The sequence below is a fragment of the Arachis stenosperma genome, chromosome 9 (assembly GCF_014773155.1).
Source record: "Arachis stenosperma cultivar V10309 chromosome 9, arast.V10309.gnm1.PFL2, whole genome shotgun sequence".
In the NCBI taxonomy this organism is placed as follows: domain Eukaryota; kingdom Viridiplantae; phylum Streptophyta; class Magnoliopsida; order Fabales; family Fabaceae; genus Arachis; species Arachis stenosperma.
The window spans coordinates 158,202,035-158,221,139 of NC_080385.1; the positions used below are offsets into that span (position 1 = coordinate 158,202,035).

Genomic DNA, 19,105 nt, shown 5'->3' on the forward strand with positions numbered 1-19,105 from the left:
ATCTGTCTCACATCTTCGGTTTTCCTTTCTCATCTCCTTCATTATATTTCTTTTAATTATTTTTTAAAATTTTCACTTTTTAGTTTTTACAAGATGGGACACACAACACAGACCCCTTGAGCAAGCAAAGCAAAGCCAAGACAATAAGCAAAAGCCCACATCGCCGCTCTTCACTCCTCAGAGGCGCAAAGATCAAGACACAGTATAAGCTGAGGAAGTTGAAGCCATTTTTGGGTAAGTGGTAAGTAATTCCCTCTCTGATTCTCACAGTTTCCCAAACCCTAATTACTTCTTCTTCTCACTCTCGTTTCCCCTCTGTTATCATTCTAATCCTTTCGTTCCATCTTTCTCTGCAGTATTTTCATCGAATCAAATCGAAGATGTTCCTCACAAGGTAAACCTCTTTTCTTTTCCATAATGCATTTCAGGGATTTTCTTTTTTGCCTTACTTCTTGCTCGATTTTATGCTCGAATTTTGAATCTGCTGGGATTTTGTTTGGTTTAATTGTGTTGGGTGAATAGGACCGAGTATGACCGAGGAGTCAACACCTTTTCTCCTGAAGGCCGTTTGTTTCAGGTTGAATATGCAATTGAGGCCATCAAGGTATGCCCTTTTCCCTTGATCTCTTACTTCCCTCTCCCTTTTATCAACTAAGTCCCATATATTAGGGGGAAAATAGGGTTTAGTGCTCCAAAAGGTGTTGTTCTAAACTTTCATTTCTTCTGCTGAGGACTTATGTGCGTGTTTGTGAATGATGTTTCTTTTATTGGACTGCAGCTGGGTTCAACTGCTATTGGGTTGAAGACAAAACACGGTGTTGTCCTTGCAGTTGAAAAGCGTATCACTTCACCGCTACTGGTCTGGCCTTTCTCCATTTGTTTTGCTATTGAATTACATTTGTGGCAGAAATGTGCTGTTACTGACTAGTTCTCATTACACAATTTGATGATGTTAGGAAAGATACATGCACAATATTAAGTTTTGATACTTTGCATAAAGTGAATTTTGTTTTGGATGTACTGCTGCATTTTGTTAATGGTTGATTTGTTGTGTTCTTTTTAGTAATGTTATACAACTGATACCGTGAATGCACAGTCACGTATTGTATGTCATAAAAAAAATGCTGTAAAATTGATACTTTTTTTTACTCCTTTTTGTTTTGGTGAGAGAGATTATATTTCTTTTGTGGTGAAGGATTAGATCATTTGTTGTTAGGTTTTACATACAACAATAAACCACTAATTCTTTCACCTTGGTATTATGTAGCTTTAAGAAATTTGATTGTATTGCTGTAATCACTTCCCTTTTGCACTGTGATATATTTGGTTAATTGAAGTTTATCTTATGCTTCTTAAAATCTGTCTCAGGAACTAGCATCCTATGATTGATATATATTTTTTTTGTTGTTTACAGAATCATAGGTTCTCCTATGGTGAACCGATGACTGTAGAGTCTACCACCCAAGCACTTTGTGATTTGGCCTTGCGTTTTGGTGAAGGCGATGAAGAGTCCATGGTAAAGAACTTCGCTTTGATGTCTACCTTGTTATGGCTCATAGTTTTATATTTATGCACAACGTTTCATGAACTTGTCCTGCTAACTGAATTCATGTGTTTCTTACCAATTCCATTGCCTCTTATGTTGCATTTGATGAATGTTTATTGGAGATACCGAGATATATGGAGGGCTATTATTACTTCCAAGTGTGGGGGTGCACATGTATCGGAATCTTCCATCAATTGTTGAAATAGATACTGCTCCTGGGGTGGTCCTATAGTAAGAGACTATAGTAGTTTGAAAGATTTGGAACCCATGAAAATCTCACCATAAGTTGAATTGTTGAATTTTATAGAATATATATCATTTGCGTTCCTTAAGATTCATTTATGTTAGCAGTAAAATCATTAGTTACATTCATTTGCTCCCATCGTGCTGTTTACGCCTCATGACTTGTATTAGATTGCAACATGTCGTCACTGTTTCTGCACGTTGATTTATGACACATGCTATTTATTTTTCCGTTTGACAGTCTCGACCATTTGGAGTTTCTCTTCTTATTGCTGGACGTGATGAGAATGGACCTAGTTTGTAAGTATTTGTTCTTTCCTTCACTTGAGCAATGGACCTAGTTTATGTGTATGAATCTGAGACGTGTGATCTTTTCTGAATTGATGTTATTCCTTGTATGTTATGTTTTTCTTTTGTATGAGTGATTGAGGGAAAAAAGTCTGAACAATTAATGACCTGGTTAACCATGTTGAGTGTTGCCTTTACTACTTCTCCTGTCTTACCTTCAATTCGGCCATATCCTTGCTCCAAAAAAACTAACTTTGGGCAGTTATTATTTGAAAGTCATTTGGTGCCGGTGTACCTTTAATTACTATAAAAATCTGTATTCAAACAGATTATTGTTCAAGTCAGTTGTAAACAGATGTTGTGTACTTGTGTTCATGTTAAAGTAATGCAGCTAATTGTTAAAAACAGAAAATAATGCACAATATAGGTTTTATATTCTTCTAGGCTCAGGTCTCCGTATGATAATTGTTTTGTTCATTGCCGCTGATCCTGTTGGCTGTTGACACTACTCTTAGTAATAGTGAGATTTTCATTTTGCAGATATTACACTGACCCATCTGGCACATTTTGGCAATGCAATGCAAAAGCTATTGGATCAGGGTCAGAAGGAGCAGATAGTTCTCTGCAAGAACAATACAACAAGGTATCCATGTCCTTACAGTGAATTGTTCTGAACTTTTTATTCTGCTCCTAACAGTTCATAAAAATTGAAAAAGGAGCCGAAACATGGATAAATGGGATGTTGATAGAATGAAAATTGTACAAAGAATAAGTTATTGCCGTACATCATTCCTGCCCAAATTAGCATCTTCTTTAACAATTAAGTTTTTATCGCCCCTGACATCTGTTTGCCTTTGAAGGATTATCCTTTCGTCCTATCAAGATAGCATGAAAATTAGAAAAAATGATGTTAATATAAATATATTATGTTATACAGGACCTTACTCTTGAAGAAGCAGAGACTATTGCTTTATCCATTCTGAAGCAAGTTAATCTTTATACTCCGGCTGAGGTGGAAGCTGTGATAAGTCGCCTATGAATTCCTTTTGTGTGATTTGCTATCATTGCCATTTGTTCCCATACCTTGAACCCATCCATGCCTTACCTACAGTCTGTTTTAATAGCTTTGCGCTCAAACTTTTTCGATACTACACTTGTGGCCAAATTGTACTCTCTATCTGATTCTCAAGTGTCCAATTTGCTAAATTCAGTTTAGTTACTATATATTTATTGGACAATTTGGAAACGCCACATGAATATGCTCTCATGAGATTGTTTGCCGTGATATTGATGACTTTACTGAGCATTTCGGAATTATTTAAATTAACATCGGAACTTGTAAATTTTTGTTGGTTCGACTGTCACGGCTAATGAACGTTGATCACTCTTTTAAAAAAAATATTCATTGCAAATATAATGTAGATTTTCATTTTGTTGACGGTTCCGTGAATGTTCTTTTTTCCTATGTTAACTATTCTTCTCTTTTAAAAAAAAATACGGTAAACATATCTTAATTCCGGTTAATGCTTACCAGACACATGATAAAACTAGAACTAACTAGTAATTAAAATATTTCACCAAAAATTCAATAAATTAATGTTCTATTGTTTTGTTATTGTTTATTTTTAAATTGTAACATTAATAAAAAATTAAAATTTAGTCATAATTACATTGGTGTTTATTAATCTACTAGTGTTACTAATTTAATTGGACGTTAATTTGTTTTGTATAGCGGGGTTTTTCTTGGTTATAAAATATTAATAAGCATGTATAGGCCAGGGCTCACCATTGAAATGATAGTGTTAAAAAAAAGGGGAAAAACGAAAGGATACGAAATATATTTTTTTTAAAAACAAACGTTATGCCATATGATCGAATTGGTTAAGTTATTGGGTTACTAGTTCAATTGTGTTGAACCGATTGACCAAGTCTTATATAAATAAAAAAACATAATAATAAAAAATTTTAAATTAAAATTTAATATATATATTTTCACTACCATTTAAGAATATCTAGCTATTCCAAAATAATATGAAGCATGAACAATAAGTATTTTGTTAATTTTACTCTATTATAAATATTTTTATTTTGTTTTTATATTAAAATAACTATTATTTTTAAATTTCAATAATTTATTAATTAGTTTATATCTATTATATTATTATATACTACAAGTATTTATTAAAAAATAATATTAATAGATATTACATAATTATAAAAAGAAAAAATATATGAATTTATAATTATTGTTAAATAAAAATATAATTAATTTAAGAATGAATGAGTTTATAACTAAAATTAAAATCTATTAAATAGAACTATAGAAGTAAACTATTTGATGAAGGACATTTCTCTTATTGAGGACAGGAGTTCGAATTCTATCTCAAGCATTTTCAAAAAATTTTAAATTTTAAGCGGTTTTATCAGACTGATTTTTACCAAATTTGACTAATTTTTATCGGTTTATTCTGATTTTTTTTGTCTTGTATGGTCCATATATCAGATCAGACCGATATAAAGTCTGGTCCATTAGTTTTTTTATCGAACCAATTAATTCAGTTCGATTTTAATAAATATGTATGTAGTAACTTATAAGCCAATAAAAAATATTAAAAAGAATTTAGATTCATAAGAAATTAGACTCTAATACGTAGGGTTGGAGAATACTATAAAAACCAAAAAAAAAAAAGAAAATAATAGAGTTAAATTGCCTCATGCTCTGAAGAAAGACGCTTCTACTTAGTTTTCTTTTTTTCCTTTTTTTTACTTTGTCCCTGTTTGTTTTCGTTCTTTTGCCTTCTAAGTTTTTTTTTTGTTAAAGTTACCTAATCAAACAAATGAGTATGTATGGAATGTATACATAATTTTATTAGTAAATTACAATTGCTAGGAAAGTGCATATTAAAAGATCATAGATAGTACTCTACACAGTACATATATATATAAATATGATAATTTATTTATTTATTTATTAAATATCTAAATTTTACTAACGATGTTTTTGAGAACGTTTTAAAATTGACCTTATTTCAATCATTTCTACTTGAATACCTATATTTTAAAATAATCGATTATATGAGAATCAATTTATTTTGTTTAGAATTACCAAAAAATTATTTTTGAGTAATATAATTCCAAAAATAAGTATATAATAATTTGTTACATGATTTAATATTTGACAGTTATTAAAGTTAATTTAGTAAAATCATTACAATTCAAAAGTAATAAGTTTTTACTTATCAGAAATCTCAAAAAGTTATTTCCATTTCTAATTTTTTTTATCTCAAAATTATTAGTTTCTGTTTTCAAATTATCTTCTAGTAAAAGTTAAGAAGTCCTGTTTTTCATGTTTCCATGCATTAGTTTTCCACGTAGTACAGATATTGATCGATCCTTGCTTCCTTGCTGTATATATGTATCTCTCCTACATAACATTTTGACCAGAAATAACGAAAAAGGTATTTGACCAATTTCAATATACCTGACTGGGTACGTGATGAACAAGTTTGGATCGTAGTTAGTAAGAAGAGGACAGAGTAGAAACCATGAGAAAAGACAACTGTTATAAGAAAACGCCGCCGCTATACTGGGGAGTGCGTGTCCCTCTTTTGGAGGAGACCCTCTTCTATCTTCGTGTAGCAGGCTCGCACCTTCAACTCTATGACTTGTCACTACTACAATTCTAATGCACTACTCTCATCTCACCTGAGTCTTTGTCTATTTCTTTTTTATTATTAATAAATTTCAATTCATACACATAATTATTACATTTAATTATATATTTATATTTTTTTCCTTTATTATTATTGCTTTGGATAAAATACTATTTTGGTTTTCAATATTTTGGTCAAATTTTAATTTAATCCTTAACGTTTTAAATGTTTTATTTTTGTTATAAAAAAGTTTTAAACAGATTTAATGTGGTTCTATTAGTAAATTTGACACTAATAATTAATGAAATGGGTGACATAAACATTAATAATGTTGCGAGTTAATTATATCTTCTTTGATGTGTTAGAAAAATATAATTAATGCTTTTTTGTAATATTTTTTTTTGCAATTTTCTTTTTTTACAAAACTCTAAATTCTAACAATCAACCATTAACATTTCAAAATTAGAGAAAAAACTTTTATATCAGTGATAGTCAGTGAATCGATTTTATTTATATATTGAATCGAATGTTACTTGCTCATCAATATGCTAATTTTTTGTGTCAAATTTAATGGTGAGACAATATTAAATTCATTTAACACTTTTTTGAAATTGAAATATGATGTTTTGAAAATTTTTAGAACTGAAATAAAACGTTTAAAACATTAAAGATCAAATTAAGATTCACCTCAAACGTTGAAAACCAAAATAATACTTTACCCTAATTTTTTGTGTATATGATACAATAAATTAAAACCTTTACTGTTTGAGTTTAAATATATGTTTTTATATGATATAGAGCAGGTTATATGATTAAGAAACTAAGATTAGTTAATCCTATTTGACTGTTTTGGTATTCCATGGCTTGAATATTTTAGAGTTTTTGAGAGTAAACAATGTAGCAGTACAGTTACGGATGCAGGCTCTTATCTTTTTATATTACACACCCATAATTCTTTAAAGTATTTTCACTTGGTTTCTTGCACTTTGGAATTTTGTCTAGAAGAATGGCAACAGGATAGAAACCAACAAAGGGAAACGGTGATGGGGACTTCATAAATAGAAAAATCATTAATGGTTTGTTTGGGATTCTTTCTCATTCAACTTCAAAATGATTTTTAAAATGCATCTTGTTTTGATTTGAGATTGATAGCCAGCAGCACACTGCTATAACTTCACCAAATTCATATGGGTTTTGCAGTAAAAGTCTAGAAAAGGTGGCTAACTAGAACTTTTGTTGGCCTGTTTATATGGCTTTTCATAGGTTGACTGTTTTGGAAATCATTTTTTTCCCTTCAAAATAAAACAAAATGATATATGTGGTTTAATTCTTTTTCTCTTTCTTTTCTTTTCTTTTTATATTTTTTTTTGTTTTTAGATAAAAATAGAAATTAAGATAAACTTACATAGTTACATTAATAATTTCTAATTTAATTCTGTATGGGTTGAAAATTAGAGATCAGAAGAATTAGAATTCCATAATTAAAGTCAACTTAGTAATAGATATTATAAGATAAATTTACATTAATTCTTAATTTAATTTTGTATGGGTTGAAAATTAGAGAATAAAATTGATAATTAAAGTCAACTTAGTAATAAATATTTTTTTTTTAATTTTTCACTATATTTTTTAGTCTGATAAACCAAAAATTAATCTATTGAGATACTAAAATCTATTTAAGGATTCGTAATTACTTGTTAATTTGTTTGATAATAAGATTTCTTATTAATTCGTATATAAGGCTATGTTGTTGCTCCGTCATATCTTTCTATATATATTTTTTTTTCTTTTGGATCAATAATTTTTACAAGAGATTTATCCAGTACAAGTATTTAGTATTTACTATTACATCTGTATGGTTATAAGTTAATAAGTTTTTTAAAGTATGCTAAGTTCATTATTATTTTAAATCTGGTTCAAATTTTCTATTAAGTTAAATTCATTAAATAAAATAAGAGAATATGCCGCCACTGCATTAAATTAAATTCATTAAATCCATTAAAAATAAAGATAACAAAAATTAAATTCGTCAACTCATCATTTAATACTTGAAGTTCAATTTAGGAAATAAATATGGACTATACTTACTATTATTATTATTATTATAAAAACAAACATTTTACTCAAATTTATTTAAAAAATACATTTTAATTTTTAATATATTAAATATAAAAAAATAAAAAATTTATATTATCATACTATTAAAATGTGTCCTTACATATTAACGAAATTTCTTCAAATAAATTCAAATATTACTTTACAGTGGTTAACTTGAAGACGGAGAGCTACGTACTCTACTACTCTATGGTAGTTAAGAAGAGTTGCTTAAAGCTAAAGTCATAGTAATGAGACTGATCAATGCTTTATAATCCTTTGTGTACATGAGAAAGAATGTATGTTTTAGAAATAATTATATATTATATATAACCACGCATTGTTATTTCAAAAACTAAAAAATATATAAGTGTGCTCTGAATCTGAATTGACTCACAAAATTAGACTTTTATTAATTATAATTATCTCATCATATTAATTAACAAGGGACTCAAAAATCTTATTTGCGGTTAAGGTGTCATTATTTTCAAAGAATGACAGCTTCCCCTTGCAAGCATTGGTTCCCTCAATAAAATAAGGATTTAAAATTAGAGAAAGGACAACAAGGTGAAGTAGAAATGGAATAAAAACTGTCTTCACAAAACCAATTATATAAGAAAAAAACTGGGCTGAGAATAATATTAATAACTATCCCTGTCAGTAGACGACCTCATAATTCCCGAAAAGCACAAATTTCACTTTATTCTATTCCATGGTAATATCTTAGGCAAAGATCCAATTGACAGTGATTCCCAATTTTTAGTTTCTTAATTAATTTTTTTAATCTTACTCCACAGGATCGACGGCTTAGAATTCAGCTGTCTCTCTGCTTCAAGTGACAGTGAGTGAGGTTAGCAAGCACACCCTGATTCTCAAAAAATTCTGTGTGATTTGTTTATCTATAGTGGTTGGATTAGGTCTTTTCTTGGGTCTTCTGATTGTGATTTTGCCATAGTAAATTACCAAATTGCCCTCTCATGATTGTGACTCTCACCATAGCAAGAATTGCAAGGACCAACCATATCTAACCATCCATAGCCATAGCCATAGCCATAGATGCCATTGCATGCAACAACAACAACAACATAAGAGAAGAGAGAAGAAAGAAGCATCATAACCTTTTTATTTATTTTTTTTCCCTTTCCATGTCAGTGACCCAAAACGGTAACACACACAGTAGTACACTCTGCCTCTGCTGAATTTCAGACAAAAACAGTGTCATTCAGCCCCCCTTCCTCCAATCAACCATCAGGTGTTTTGTTTTCCCACCAAAAAAAATATACACAAACATATCCTTTCTTAATTTAATTTAATTTAATTTGCTTAGTTCAATTTACTTAATTAACCAACGCTTATTATTTTACGGTTATAGTAGTTTTATTACATAATTTAGTTTTGGATTTGAATTGTATGTGAGGTCCAGTGGGGCTGGATGATGAGTGAAACTTTGTCTGGGAGTGAGTAAGAAGATACGAAATAAGAGATAGAAAGAGAGAGAGAGAGGGGAAGAGAGAGGGGTGTAGCTGTTTCATGCTGCTTTCACATATCCCATGTCGTTATGCGGCTAAGGATTGGGTCCACCGACCCCTAGGCCTTACCTTCTCTCTCTACAATTAATTCCATTTTTTCATATTCGTAAGAAAAATTAATTTATGACAAGAGAGATGTGAGCAAAATCTGGAAAAGCTTTTCAAGAGCGAAAAAAGGCAGAGAATAATAAGGAGAGAGGGGAAAAAGAGAAGGCCAAAAAAAAAAAATTGCCGTGTGTGTATATGTGTTGGTGTATCTGCATGACACCAAATCAGTGAAGAAACTCTCACTAATAATATCAGTTTTCATCACTTCTCATTTAAAACATACACAAGCCCAACCTTGTGAGGAGAAAGAACACATATATATATATATCATCATCAAGTAATAGTGTTCATGGAGCAGCTGATTTGCTTTTTCTCCTCCTTCTTTTGCTGCTTCTGCCTCAGCTCAGATATTATTTCTCTGCTTTAGCTTCTTTTTTCTTTTCTCTAATTGCTGCGATTTACGTGAATTGAAGAGAGGAACCGAATTGCATGCGGGTTATCCAGAATTCTGATTCAGTTTTGGAAGTTTGAAGAAGTTGAAGAAGCAGAAGAGAGAAAGAGAAAGAGAGAGAGATATTCATATACATATAGATATAGTTGGAGAAGGTTAATTATTATAGCTAGGGAGGAGTTGCTTTCTTAAGAGATGGCGCAATCATCTTCATCAGCATCGCTGTTTGGATTTAGAGGAGAAGATCAGAACCAGATGAAGGAACAGCATTCCTTGCCTCCATCATCTTCAACCACCTCATCTGCACCACCACAGCAGAAGAAAAAACGAAATCAACCTGGAACCCCAAGCAAGTATCTTCAAAATTTTATCGCCAAAAAAAAAAAAGATCCAATCTCTAAAATCAAGCCTTCATGGCTTCATCATTTCATTTCCCAGCAACAACAACACAATTGTCTAGCTATATATATATAGATATGAATTATATTATTTAGTGATTTATTTTAGTGAACCCTAATTGTTAGAAAAAAATAGAATAATTGTAATGATTTGTTGTTTGGCATTTTTGGGGGGTAACGTACAGATCCAGATGCGGAGGTGATAGCACTATCTCCCAAGACCCTAATGGCAACAAACAGGTTTATATGTGAGGTATGCAACAAAGGGTTCCAAAGAGAGCAAAACCTACAGCTCCACAGAAGAGGACACAACCTGCCTTGGAAGCTTAAGCAGAAGACTACAAAAGAGCCTAAGAGGAAGGTTTATCTCTGCCCTGAGCCCACATGCGTCCACCATGACCCTTCTCGTGCTCTTGGTGACCTCACTGGCATCAAGAAGCACTACTCTCGCAAACATGGCGAGAAGAAGTGGAAGTGCGACAAGTGTTCCAAGAAGTACGCTGTTCAATCCGATTGGAAAGCTCATTCCAAGACCTGTGGCACTAGAGAATACAGATGTGATTGTGGAACTCTCTTCTCCAGGTAACAATTTTTTCAATTAGTAAACTAATTTGGATTTGGGGTTAGGGTTTGTTAGATTCTTTTAATTTTATTTTTTTTAGGAAAGGGGTTGAGATGCTTTCGTTGTGTATTGAGTTTGGTTTCCTTTGAATTTGATTGATTAAGATTCTGTCCTCTCTCTTGCTGCCTTTCTCTCTCGTATGCTTTCCTTTGTCATCTTCTTTCCTTTGAAATATTGGTACGATTATGGAGGAAACATCCCACCCCACGTGAATGGTCTATGGAAACTGCCATGGTCATACGGGTTTCAGTAAAAAATAAAAACACACACACATTTATATACACATACACACGGAGGAACAGCACCCCCTCCTTCCTCTCTCTCTCTCTCTCTCTCCACCTTTTTCATTCTACCTCGAAAACACCGCTTATTTTTTCTTTTTTTTTTCCTCCTTTTTTTTCTCTATTCACGTGTTGCTATGCCATGAAGAGATGATAGAGAGAGAGAGAGAGAGTAATGTAATGTAAGTGTGGGGTGTTGTGTTGTGTTGTTATACAAGCTTTGTTCTCTTCTGGGTTGGCTAGATGTGTTCAGAATTGCAGGTGCTCCTTTTCATGATAATGTTAGGACCTAATCAACTAATTTCACTCCCTTCCTCTCTGTTTTATTTCGATATAAATTCATATCCAGTTAAATTATTATTTAACCATTCTAAATTATTAATTTTATCCAAACGTAACTGTAATTAATTTTTTCATTGTTTTGTGTTACTGCTTTTTTTAATATAATAATATTCCAAGTTTAACTGCACCCGCCTAATAATAACGAGTTGAGACAATTTTGATCTCATCTTGTTGACAATTTTGATGGCTTTAGGAGGAGTCAAACCTCATTCCAGATTCAACACAAACTAGCTAATATAATAACCTCCGTTATCGATCGTTGTTTCTTTTGATTATTGATCCATTTTTTCCTAAACATTCAATATATTCTCCTGTTCCATTTATTGCACACACAGTTCTTAATATGGCAAAACCAATTGATTGATTAAGCTTCTAAGTAAGCTTTTGGAATAATTGCTTCACCTACCGGTCTCTATCTTAGTCATGTCTTTTTGGGAGTTTTAAGTTAGTTACCATCTTAATCACTTGTTGAGTTTTTCACACTATTACTTTGTCCAACTATATATATACTCCTTTCAACCCCGTTTCTTCATTTTTTTTTCTTTTTGGTTGAGATATACTTATATGTATAACTAAACCCGTTTCATAAAGACACGCAAATATTTGTCCTCGGGTTAATTAAGATATTTATTGTTTTATTCCCCAATGCTAATGTTTTTTACGGGATTTTGGAGTTAAGGTTATCACTGTCTTCTACATGGAAAAGCCAAAGTCCTATTTCTAGTAATTCATGAATACTTCACGGATCCGTGACAGCTTAAATTCCATTGTTTTTTTTCCCCCTTAGCGTTTCTGTAGTTAACTGTATCATTATTATGCATTTTCTTTTAAAGAAAAAAGAGGTTATTAAAAGTCTCCTGAGGAATAATTTTCATCTTGAATTATTTTATACTTCAGGAAAATAAACCAACGGAACCTGAAAGCTCTAAGAATGTTGCAACTGATCATTTTTATTAACTAGCTGATAAATGAAATAATTCTTAATATATAATATAGTTTGTTAATCAATTTTCATGATGATGAACTTCCAAAATTCTATATATCCCATAGCTGATATATATAATAATAATTATTTTATTTAAAAAATTGCATTTTGTCTTATTATTAAATATTCTGTCTAGCAAATTTACGCCTTAATGATTTTTAACTCAAATCAAATTTATACTCATTACCTAATCCAATTACAGCTCCTAATTATACTATCTCAAAACATTATTGTTTTGCCTTCAAATTTGTTTTTTGGGTCGCTATAAAGGTTTTGATTTCAATGTACATTATTTTACCTCTGAAACATGTACGGCTATATTTATATCATCATTATAATTAGGGTACAGTGTATGTAGTGTAGTGAAAACAAAAGCTAAAAATATTCTGCAATGATAGGTACATGATGTTGATGATAATGAATAGTAGTAAGTACAAATGAAAATTACTACTACTACCACTACATCATCATAGCTACCACTTATTACAACATTATCATTAAAAAATCTATGTGATATATGATGCAGGAGAGACAGTTTCATCACCCACAGAGCTTTCTGCGATGCATTGGCTCAAGAAAGTGCAAGGCAGCCACCGAACCTGAACAACGCCATTGGAACCCACCTTTATGGAAGCACCAACAACAACATGGCCCTAGGCTTATCTCAGGTGGGTATGGGTATGGGTGTTGGTGTTGGTGTTGGTGTTGGTGTTGGTGTAGGTGTGGGTGTGGGTCCACAACAGATACCAACCGCCATGCAAGAATCTAGCACTGATCTCTTGCGTCTTAGTGGTCGAACCGGTCAATTAGACCATCACATGCTTCCACCACCACCATCATCCTTTAGAACTTCACACCATCAACCATTCTTCATGAATGATCATCAAAACTTCCATGGCCACCAGGGACTCATGCAACTATCTGATCTTAACAACAATAACAACAACAGCATGGATAATAATTCTCCATCAGGAGGAGGAGGAGGAGCTAATAATAATAATAGTAGTAACAACAACAACAATAATAATAATAATAATAATAACAGTAACCTCTTCAACCTTCCATTCCTTTCAAGCAACAGCACTAACAGCAGCAACAACTCTTTCTCTGATCAGCATGGTAACAACAACAACAACAATGAAGGGAACAACAGTTTCTTCACCGGTGCAGGTGGAAGTGCTATAATGCACCAAACAACCTCATCAACTGCACCATCACTCTTCAGCAATTCCCTCGAAACAAACAACAACAACAACAGCGGTTCCATTTCTCACATGTCCGCAACTGCACTCCTTCAGAAAGCAGCACAGATGGGTGCAACTACAAGCAACAGCACCGCCTCACTCCTCAAGAGCTTCGGCGTCACTTCCACAACCAGCGCAGCTGCAAAACCACCTCATGATCATCATCATCACCTGAGGGCGGCAACAATGGTGAGCAATGCTGCTGCTGCAGCAAACTATGGAAGCATATTCGGGTCAGGGAGCGAGCAGGGTAACCTCCAGGATCTGATGAACTCGTTTGCCACTGTAGCTTCCGCTGGACACTCTTCTTCCATGTTCGAAAGCGGTGGAGTTTCTTCTGTAGGGCTTATGGCTGGGTTTGATCATGCATACGATCATAGCTCAAACAGTAGGGAGCATAAGCTGCATGGAGTGAGCATTGGTGGTGGCTCCGATGGGCTCACTAGGGACTTTCTCGGTGTTGGTCAAATGGTTAGAACCATGAGCAGTGGCGGCGGCGGCGGTGGAGGAGGAGTTTCTCGAAGAGAACAACAGCAACAACATTGCTTCACGTTGAGCTCGATGGAAGCTGAAAGGAATAGTAATGCTGCGCCGTCAGGGCAATCTTTCGGTAGTAGTGGCGGTGGAGGAGGGAATTTTCAGTGAGCAAAAAAGAAAAAACATGATCAGCTTCAGCGTAAAAGAAAGTACAAAGGTACGTCAACGTTAAGATTAAACTGTAATAATTATTAATTAATATTTACTATTATGACATGATTAAAAGGGGATTTCGTTGGTAATTGTGTGTAAAGTAAGTAGGGAAGGGGGTGGGGTAGGGCTTACTGTTTCATTGGTCCATGTTATTTACAAAGATGCTCTGCTTTTTGGGTTAAGTTAGTGAAAAAGAGAGAAAATAGTAAAATAAAAATGATGTTCAGAAAAGGGTGTGCTCTGACAAGTTGTCTTGCATGGGGTGGACAGCGACGTTGAGCAGTACTTTGTTTCTTCTCTTGTCTTCTGGTTTTTATTTTCTTTCATTTTTGGATATATTTTGGGTTGGCAGAGTCACGAGTAGTGCCTAACTGGTGGGGTGTGACTGTGACCCAACGACTATCTGCTCTTATCATCAACATGCTATTGCCACATCATACAACCTATATTATACATATCTATTATTATCTATATCTATTATTCTAATATTAATTATACCCTGCACCCTCCATATATCTTAAAACATAAAACAAATATATTTTGACAATTTTGTTAAGTACTTACAGGGAATGTTTGATGTTGGACCAATTCCATAAATTCAGTCGTCATTTTTAGTGTCATAGTAATTCTCATTTCTCAATGTGCGTGACAATAAATGCTAGCTTAATTATAATAATAATAATTATTATTATCAAATTACGAGCTTTATAGTCACCCAAAAAAAAAAAAAAATTACGAGCTTTATCCTACGTATGTATCTATACTGGTATCTGTTTTGTTTAACTTTATTTAGTTGATGCAATTTTTTGTTATGAGTGTTACACGTGTTTTAAAAATATTATAAAAAAATTATTAAAAGTTATAAAAAGATACGATTTTTTATATTTTAATATATTAAATATATCAAAGGTTTTAAACAAATTATTATCATATTTATTAAAATGTATTTCAAGACAAAAGATAGCTAAATTTGTTAATTACTTGTAAGAAATTATATTTTTACTAATGTTTCTTTTCTTTTAAGCTGAGCCAAAATTAGCTTTCGTTCCACAATAGTAATTTTCAATTTTTTCATTCATTGCAAGAGATATCCATGTCAATTAAATTAGATTAATCCCAACTAATAATGATATATTATAATAGGAAGAATTTGTTTAATAAGATGTTACAAATTGTCATAATATGGGATTCTATTTAATTGTTATGAAGTATGATCCCCCCCCCCCCCCCCTTTTCCCTCCTCCTCCTCTTCTCTTATGAAGTTATTCCTTTTAGTGTTTCACCTATCAAGATCAGTTTAATCCAATTATTCATGGTTCCGCTGTTTGCAGGGGGTTTCAACTTTCAACTTGATCCATTAAAATATGACTGCCTAGCTTCACCTAGTTCTCGCCTTTTGAGAGCAGTAACTTGGAATCATATGGGAGTTCCTGGACTTTACTAATGGCGCAAGCGAATTAGGCTTGCTCGACTTTGTTACATCTTTATTTTTATTTTTATTTTTATTTTTTCCCTTTTTCCCCCCCTCCAATTAGGATTATAAGCAAAACTAGTTTCAAGATTTTCGTGGTTTAATTTTATAGATTCTGTTATTGGACGACACATTAGTTATATTTACATATTTAAATTAGAGCACCAGTTATGACCTTGATCATATGCTTTTTAAGCATCAATGTGATTGGACAACTTAGATATTAATGGGTCCCTCACTCCCTTGATATCATATGCTTCCTTATTTCTTTGGTCGGAAATATACTGATTGCTGAATGATGTTATGGTAAAAGACATCATAAAGCTTTGCTCTTTTGAATGCCTTGGGCATGTTCTGGGCCATCTGTTGGGTCCGTTAAATTTAGACCTAACTAGCATTTTGAAAAGGATGGCTTCATCAGGTCCAAAAACAAATGAGAAAAGGATGGCTTCATTGTATAATATAGCATATTTTTTAATATCAACTTATCATGTTCGGTAGGATAGTTTGTGATAATCTTCTTTTGGGCTTTGTCCCAAAAAGTGTTCACCCAAAAAATGATGTGTTTTGATAAAATCACCAAAATCTTATTTAGATTAACTATAAAAGCTTTAAGTAATCTCTTAGTCTAATAAAATCTTAAATAGGTATGCAAGTAAATGGCGTGTTTATTTTGCATGTTTACTTACTAAGATTTGAATTTTTTGCTTAGATTCCATGTGACTAAAATTTATTAGACCTCTTAAAAGATTGATTGGTTCCTCAATATTATCATGAAAACGAGATTTTTGTGGCTCTAGAAGTAATATTTAAACTTCTCTTAATTACATGGAATTTAGGTGAGAAGTCTAAATTACAAATAGTTAATGTATTAAATCTGTTATGATATGGATGTCCATATCCATTCTATGTCTACTCAGCAAGCACTCTTGAAAAGTACATGCATTTAAGAATGTGCAGTGCATGCTTTCTAACCTTTGAAAATGTGAACCTTGAATTTGTATAAATAGAGGAATGATCTTAGCCTTTACATAGCAACATAAGCAAGTAATAAGAAACATATTCTCTCTTTATGTTACAATCAAATACTCTTCTCCTTATATTTCTACTACAATTCTTTCTCTTCTTTTATTTTATAAGTATTTTAAATTCTATTTTCTATTACTCTTTACATATAATATTAATAGCAATATTAATCATCTTTATTATATTGAGATAGTAAAAGTAAACAAATGCAATTCTATCTCTTTTTATTTTTAATACTTCTTTCTATCTTTGTATATATATACACAATACAACATATAATATTATTATATATATATAAATATTATTGAGCTAATTATTTTAATACTAGAGTCTTCTATTTATACATCTTTATTTTATATCTTTTATTTATTTTACAACACGTTATCAGCACGAGACTCTGATCAAACTTTTAGGAAGACTCAGGTAACAATTTTTCATTATGTCGAAACTCTCTCATCTTGAATTCAATGCTCTTGATATATCTGGAAACAATTATTTATCATGGATATTAGATGCTGAAATCCATCTTGATTCAATGGATCTTGGAGATACCATTAAGGCTGGAAATAATGCATCCCAGAAGGATAAAGCTAAAGCCATGATTTTTCTTCGTCGTCATCTTGACGAAGGATTGAAAAATGAATATCTCACATTAAAAGATCCTGCAGATCTTTGGAAAGACCTCGAAGAAAGGTATAATCATCAGAAAACGGCGATACTTCCTCAAGCTCGATATGAATGGACGCACTTGCGTCTACAAGATTTTAAATCTATAAATGAATATAATTCTGCAATGTTTCGAATCACCTCACGAATGAAATTATGTGGGAAAAAAATAACTGATCATGATATGTTAGAGAAAACTTTCTCAACCTTCCATGCCTCGAATGTGCTCCTGCAGCAGCAGTATCGAGAGAAAGGGTTTAAAAAAATATTATGAGTTAATTTCTTGCCTCCTTGTTGCTGAACGCAACAATGAGTTGTTATTGAAAAATCATGAAGCGCGTCCAACTGGCGCCGCCCCATTTCCTGAAGTAAATGCAGCAAATCATTACCCCAGAAGAGGTAAATGGCAATTGGCAAGCTTTTAATAACAAGAAAAATTATGGAAGGAAAAAGAATTATGTTCAAAAGAGAGGATCTCACCAGAAGTGGGATAAAGAAAGGAATATCGGGAAGAATAAATCAACAGAGGAGAAGTGTTTCTGTTGTGGTGGAAAGGGCCATTGGTCACGTACCTGTCATACCCCAAGGCACCTAGTCGATCTTTACCAGGCATCTTTGAAAAAGGACGACAAAGGAAAGGAAACAAATTTTGTTTCAAATGATGCTGAGAACTCCACCACTCATTATGATGTATCTGATTTCTTTGAGGATCCTGAAGGAAATATTGGTCATTTGATCAATGATGGAATAGTTTAATATGTGAGATTGTGAAATATCTATGTAAATAAATAATGTAAAGAACTTATTGTTAAGTTTTATTTTCTATGTATTTAAGTTTCAAATGTAATGTACATAAATAATGAAATATTAATGTTTATGAATTTTGAAATTATTAAATGTGTCAAATTTTAAAATAAAATTTTAGTATATGACGTTATTTTATGTACAGTGTTTCTTAGAAAAATAATTCTGATCAAGTATTCAATTTAACTGTGCATACTACTCATTTTATTATTATTTGTTTTTGAAGAGAATGGCAAGGATATGTAATGAAGATGTATGCCTTGCGGATAGTGCAAGTTCGCACACTATTCTCAAAAGTGATATATATTTTACCCATCTTGTGCCAAAAGAGGAATATGTTAATACTATTATTGGCTCAGGCAATGTGATAGAAGGCTCCGGAAGAGCTATAATTTTGTTTCCTGGAGGAACAAAATTTATAATAAATAATGCACTATTATCTACCAAGTCTCTGAGGAACTTGTTGAGTTTCAAAGATATTCGCCGAAATGGATATCATGTTGAGACGATGAATGAGGGAAATCATGAGTATTTATGTATCACAACTCATGATTCAAATAAGAAAGTTATATTAGAAAAATTACCCTCACTTTCATCTGGGTTGTATTATACCAAGATTAGTGCAATTTAATCACATGCTATTGTAAACCAGAAGTTTACTAACTCAAATGAGTTCATAACTTGGCACGACCGATTGGGTCATCCGGGAACAACCATGATGAGG

At 32.3% G+C, this 19,105-nt stretch overlaps 1 protein-coding gene and 1 pseudogene across 1 annotated transcript; both read left to right on the top strand.

Annotated features, from left to right (window-relative positions):
- The first annotated feature begins 56 nt into the window (after positions 1–56).
- On the top strand, positions 57–3,116 carry LOC130950280 (proteasome subunit alpha type-5-like; annotated as a pseudogene).
- A 6,209-nt stretch (positions 3,117–9,325) lies between these two features.
- Positions 9,326–16,070, top strand: LOC130948624 (protein indeterminate-domain 4, chloroplastic-like). The gene is made up of 4 exons (XM_057877421.1): positions 9,326–10,201; positions 10,436–10,832; positions 13,007–14,418; positions 15,746–16,070. The coding sequence occupies exons 1-3, from the start codon at positions 10,048–10,050 to the stop codon at positions 14,367–14,369; spliced, it is 1,914 nt and encodes a 637-aa protein (XP_057733404.1). The 5' UTR covers positions 9,326–10,047; the 3' UTR covers positions 14,370–14,418; positions 15,746–16,070.
- Positions 16,071–19,105: the final 3,035 nt, after the last annotated feature.